This window comes from Triticum urartu, unplaced genomic scaffold (assembly GCF_003073215.2).
Source record: "Triticum urartu cultivar G1812 unplaced genomic scaffold, Tu2.1 TuUngrouped_contig_5382, whole genome shotgun sequence".
Classification (NCBI taxonomy): Eukaryota; Viridiplantae; Streptophyta; class Magnoliopsida; order Poales; family Poaceae; genus Triticum; species Triticum urartu.
Genome location: NW_024116053.1, coordinates 1 through 6,312, shown reverse-complemented (window position 1 = coordinate 6,312; position 6,312 = coordinate 1). Strand labels below are relative to the sequence as shown.

General features: G+C 47.5%; 1 protein-coding gene across 1 annotated transcript; it reads left to right on the top strand.

Moving 5' to 3' along the window:
• Window positions 1–1,602: 1,602 nt before the first annotated feature.
• LOC125529153 (BTB/POZ domain-containing protein NPY2-like) lies at window positions 1,603–6,304 on the top strand (the record flags this gene model as incomplete). The annotated part of the gene is made up of 5 exons (XM_048693561.1): window positions 1,603–1,820; window positions 2,348–2,712; window positions 4,431–4,500; window positions 4,806–5,978; window positions 6,097–6,304. Coding segments are annotated over exons 2-5 (1,510 nt in total), but the record flags the coding sequence as incomplete, so codon positions are not given.
• Window positions 6,305–6,312: the final 8 nt, after the last annotated feature.

Here is a 6,312-nt window from a genome sequence, read left to right as displayed (position 1 = left end):
TCTCACGTTTTCGGTGGTCTCCCGCCCGGAGAAAGCTTCATCACCTTCGGCATGGGCAGGGCTGGCTAGGTCGACATCAACCCACCGACCACCCACCCACCCACACCGGGGTTCATGACACCATTTCCATCGACTGTCGACTTATGGGGCTGCTTCGTCCTACAGAACATTGAGGCCACATACTGGTGGGAGATACAGACGCGTTTGCACGACCATATCAGCTTCGACATGGAGGCTCGACCCGTCTTGTCGGGGCCTACAATGTCCTCGCTAGTGACTCTCGGCTCGAAGGGCGCGATCTTGGACCAAGACATCTAGTACTCGAGGCTCGAACCTTGGCCTTAAGGTCAGATCACTGCGCCGACTTCACACTGACTCTTTTAGCCCACCCTGATGTCGCACCGCCTGGTCGCCATTATGCTGGACAATTGGTTCATCAACCATATACCAGAAGACTGCATCATAGACGAGTAGCGATCCTGCCAGAAGTTCTTCAACACCAATGGATCCGATCAAACCCAACGCTAGCGGAGCCACAACAACACACGTGGGGCTTACAACCTCACAGCCCCCAGTCCCGGAGCCAGTGGCCATCGCTCCATCAGCACCTCCGGCCCCACCCCCAGTTGGTCACTGTCCAAGCAAATTCAACATCCTCGGCGTTGGCCTGTCGAGCTTCACAACCCATGGGGCCATAATTTCTAGCCTCGCTAGGACCACGATGATGCAGCCCCTCATTACTGAAGAGGAGTTGCAATTGTTCAGCGTTCCCATACCAAGGAGCGATCCCACCACACAGACAATAGAAGCCTTCCGGTAGGCTACCCTAGTCGCCCAACTACAGTTACAGAAAAACACGATGGTGGTCGCCGCGCAGAAGGCACGACGGCAAGAAACGATGAACAATGAGAGGCGACGCCGAGCTCTTCGCCAGCCAAGGGCAACCACTAATGCCCTCGTGGCCCAAGGTCGCGAGGTGGGCATAAGTTTCGATGAGCCTATGGACACCACCCTACTCCAAACACCAGCCCGCGGCCTCCAAGCCACCGCGGTGCTAGACGACACGCTACATGATAAGCCAGGAGGCAGAAGATCATTGCAAGTCTTAGAAGGATACTCCGCAACACCATCGAGCTCCAGGAGAATATCGGTGAGTCCAGGCAATGCCTGGCCGGCACTAACAACGTCCTTTTAGTTGTAAGACACCCGCCCCAAGACAACCGCCAGGGATAAGTACCCCGGCCTGTTGCCCCAGCAGCGGACGAGGTCGAAAACCTCCAACAAGCAATCCCCGCCGTCACCAAACGGAACCCGACAACACTTCCACGTGGCTGTGTGTAAGTAGGGCATAATTTTGTTATGGTATGTATGTATGTATCACCTTATGCTACATTTTAAGTTAGTAATAAAAATTGTTGCCCTTTATTAAAAGAAAATCTAAAAGCATGGTTAATTTTACTCAAAACTAAAGAAAAGAAAATTGTTTGTGCCAGCATGCAGCGGAGACGAGGGAGCAGTGATCTCTGGGGGCAGAACAGTCCATTCTCCGGCCCCACCCAATGGCACATTGCCATTGCCATTTGCCACCCCCCACCGCCGCTAGCTTTTAAAGCTAAACTAACTCCATTACTCCTTGCTTTGGAGTAGTCGCAAAGCGAGTCTTGTCCCGAGAACACACACAGAACCTGAATCACGCAGATGTCCGCTTGATTGACTGCTCCTCCCATTTCCGTCCGTGCGCGAGCGCGATCTTGGGCGCTTCCGCTCTGCCTCTCCTGGAAATTCTCCGTTCTCGCGGTTCTCCATATCCCTGGCCAAAGGTAATCTCCTCCATTTTTTATCCCCTTTGCTTCCGTTTCTGTACGCAGTTCTTCTCCTGGAATGTGAATCTTGCATTGACGATTTTGTGCGTCTCTCTCACTTTCCCAGTGTATTCATCCCTTGCTTCAAACAAAATCAAGCTTTATCACGCATTTGTTGTATATTTTCAGCTCTATACGCAGTTCATATTCTCGCCATTTTCTTGAATTTACAGTGTGTGTTTTTTTCTGTTTCTCCCCATCTTATTTTTTGGTACAGCAAAAGCAACGGTTTGCACAAGACCGTTCTGCGGCTTCTTTATTTATTCTCCGATTGACTGCATTCATGTGCAAATTCCTTTAAAAAGTCCAACTTTGGTTTTATTTTTCCGGTGCCCATTCATGTGGGTTTCTCCACTGCAACCTGATAAGATTCCAGCCTCACTAGTGCTTGTTCCCATGGTCTCCCTACACCCCATCCCTCCTTGCCTCACCAATTATTCCCGCTGTCCCCTCACCCCAAGGTGCTGCTCCGTGCTGCTTTGCAGGTGCTGCTTGTGTGATCCAGCTTTGGGGGAGTTCTTGGATTCCTGGCATTGTGCTCTCGTGGACCCAGAGCTCCACAAGATTGTTGAAATAGTTTGCCAATCTAGAGAGAGAGAGATATCCTACTTTAATTGGTTTCTTGGCCTTGGCAATGCCATGAGCAAGGGGAACACCAAGACCTAGATCTTTACAGCTTTATAGCTCAGGGATCTTGTCACTTCGTGCTTCTTCGTTCTGATCTGTGGTGATTGGATTGGAGACAAGGAGAAGACAGAGAGGGGATTCAGGTTACTCTCAGTTGTGTGAAGATGAAGTATATGAAGCTTGGAGCAAAGCCAGATGTCTTTCAGACAGAGGGGAATATCAGGTGAACTAATGCATATTGTTTGACTTCTCACTCTGGTTTATTATTTTTTCTACTGATTTGATCACTTGTGGTCTAGCTTCTATTTTCAGCCTGTAGTCCATGAGTTGTAGTTGATCCATTTGTGTACATAAAAGTGGCTGTACGCTCATATTCCTGATTAAACTTTACTGCCATCCTTAGTTCTCTATTTGTCCAAAGTTAGCAGGGATCTGCTTCTCTTATTTGTGTACATGAGTTAATATGAGATAGGCCTATTTTCTATTATTATTAAATACAAACATAACAGGTACATGTTCTAAAAAAGTATATGGTACAAAAGAAAAACTACAGACCTTGGGACAAAGTTTTAACGCGACAGAAACCAACTTAACTTGATGTTGTTCCTCTGTAATCTATGCTGAGTTGCAGTTGTTACTTTGTTAGCGAACTTCAAAATCGTCTACTCCAAGATAGTAACTCTTGAAGTTTTGTCTTGCAAACACCCTGAGTACTTAGCTGCAAACTTAAGTTAGAAGTATGATTATGGGTTTTGTTGGGCAGATCTTTGTACTACCCATGTCAAGCAAGTTTGAATGCTTGATCTTATTAAAGCTATACTAGCTATATTAGTATTTCGTAGTTTGTAGCAATGGTATAACAAGCAGCCGGGTCTACTCTAAATTACAAAACATTTGCAGTGAAGTGTGTACTATTATTATTGTTCATTCGACAATGATTGGCACCAAAAGGTTATGTGTGAAAGAGAGTGCTGTTTGTGTTAAGCAGTGGGTTTTCATGATCGCGCTCAAAAGGCTCTCGATACAATTGATCTCCTTTACAGATACATCTTCTCTGATTCTTTGCCAATGGCATGTCTTCTTACGTTTTCTGTATACTTCAGATTCAGAGCATGTGCCAATTTCCTCGTATATATTTCTTCTAGCATGTTCAGTGTTCATGGGTTGGTGGTGGTGTGGTCCATTTTGAAAATGAAGTTCCATTTGTTGTCAGATCATTTTCCTTGGACCACTTAGTAGTCTGATTAGTTATACCTGTCATATACACATGGCTACCTTTCATGAATTTGCTTTCTTCACTTTATATCTTTGCCCTTGGTACTTTATTTAGGCTATCACTCTGCCATTCCTTTTCTTACTCTTAGCCAATTCAGCGAGTGGATGAGTTTGTTATGTCATTTCATGTTATAGTTCAGATTCTAGGGATCTTTGCTTTATGTCTCATTCTTTTTCCCAAAACATGTTTTCTTCCTCCGCCGTGTGTGATCATTTTTCCTTGCAATTATTGCGGTCCCGATTCTCTGAACCAACATGGTCCTAAAACAAACCTATGAATTAGTTTATCATTCATTCTCATTCTCATTAACTCCATTACTATTTCTGATGTAGATTTGCATGAGACTCCATTGTGCAACATATCTATTTGTCTTAAAGTTACTGGATGCCCAATTTGACAAATCATTGACACATTTCAGTATCAGAAAATCTTCAAGATGCTCATGTCTTGAAAATATACTAGTGATGTTTGCCTATGATGATGTCAAAGGTGTCATTGAAAATATGCATGCAAACACTTTAAATACTAAGCATTTTTATTCTATTTTCATCTCCAAAATTTTAATCATTTTGCAACCTTGTATGTTCGTCTTGTATGCTGTACACTTCTATGTCATGTCGTGTCTCAGTTTGCACTACATTTATATGTTGGAATGTCTTTTGTAGGTTTGTGGCAACTGAACTGGCGACGGATATTGTTATCACTGTAGGAGATGTCAAGTTTTATCTTCATAAGGTACAATTTCACTTTTCTTTTTGATCAAGCGTTCAAATGCCCCTCCACACTATTTTTGCTTCAAATGTGCACTTTCAAGTCCTTTCGATTATACAATTTTATATGTCAATTAGAGGGAGATAGAGTATATGTGATATCGTTTTTAGCATATACTGTTTTATGACCCCTTACATTGGTTGAAGTTAAAGCTTTTCGCATGAGTTTTTGACATATAATCCAGTAGAGTTAGTGACAGCTGATCCATATCCATTGCAATTCTGTCCTTGGTTAAATAGTACTGACATTGTTGTTCAAATTGCGTGCAGTTCCCACTTTTGTCCAAGAGTTCCCGTCTGCAAACATTGGTTGCCTCCACGGACGAGGAAGGCAACGATGAAGTAGACATTTCTGACATCCCCGGTGGACCTTCAGCATTTGAAATCTGTGCAAAGTTCTGCTATGGTATGACCGTCACGCTGAACGCGTACAACGTCCTCGCGGCCCGCTGCGCGGCCGAGTTTCTCGAAATGTTCGAGACGATCGACAAAGGGAACCTCATCTACAAGATTGATGTGTTCCTCTCCTCCAGCATATTCCGCACCTGGAAGGACTCGATCATCGTGCTGCAGACAACAAGGTCGCTCCTTCCCTGGTCAGAGAACCTGAAGGTGATCAACCACTGTGTGGACTCCATCGCGGCCAAGGCTTCCATCGACCCCTCGGAGGTCGACTGGTCGTACACCTACAACCGGAAGAAGCTGCCGTCGGAGAGCGACCCCGACTCGCACTGGAACGGCGTGAGGAAGCAGCTGACGGTGCCCAGGGACTGGTGGGTGGAGGACATCTGCGACCTCGAGATGGGCTTGTACAAGAAGGTGATCCTGGCCATCAAGGCCAAGGGGAGAACCGCCGGCGAGGTGGTCGGAGAAGCGCTGCGAGCCTACGCGTACCGAAGGCTGTTCAGCACCTTGGACAGTGCTGCGAGCAACGGGCTTGACTGCACACGGCACCGTGCGGCTCTTGAGACCATCATTTCTCTGCTGCCACCTGAGAGAGGCTCCGTCTCCTGCGGCTTCCTGCTCAAGCTGGTGAGAGCGGCGTGCTTACTGGGGTCAGACGAGACCTTGCGCGGCGACCTGGTAAAGAGGATCGGCTCGCAGCTGGACAGAGCTTCCGTCTCTGATCTTCTGATACCCGCGAGCTCCGACGAGAATGCTCTCTACAATGTTGACCTGGTGTCCTCGATACTGGAGGAGTTCATGGTGCAGCGCAACGGCGATGATGAAGCATTGGAGGACGGTGAGAGCTACCCGGCCTCTTTGGTCTCTGGCGGCGACTCGGAGCTCGCGTTGGTGAGGCTGGTCGACGGGTATCTAGCCGAGATCGCCAAAGACCCCAATCTCCCTCTCCAAAAGTTCATCGCCATCGCTGAAATGGCGCCCCTCGCGGCTCGGCCGACCCACGATGGGCTCTACCGCGCCATTGACATGTATCTCAAGGTACGTACCTACACACTTGCCCATTTACATACTAGTATTGGATTGGATCATCATGTTCATGTGTTTGTTTGTTGGAGCTCAGTCAGAACTTTGAACTGAAATAATGTGTCATGTGCAGGAGCATCCGAGCCTGACGAAGAGTGAGAAGAAGAGGCTGTGCGGGCTCATGGACTGCAAGAAGCTGACCGCCGAGGCGAGCTCCCACGCCGTGCAGAACGAGCGCCTCCCTCTGCGCTTGGTCGTGCAGGTCCTCTTCTTCGAGCAGCTCCGAGCATCGGCCTCCGCCGAGGCGGCAGCGTCTGATCACCACCCGTCCTCCGCCCTGCGCTCGCGC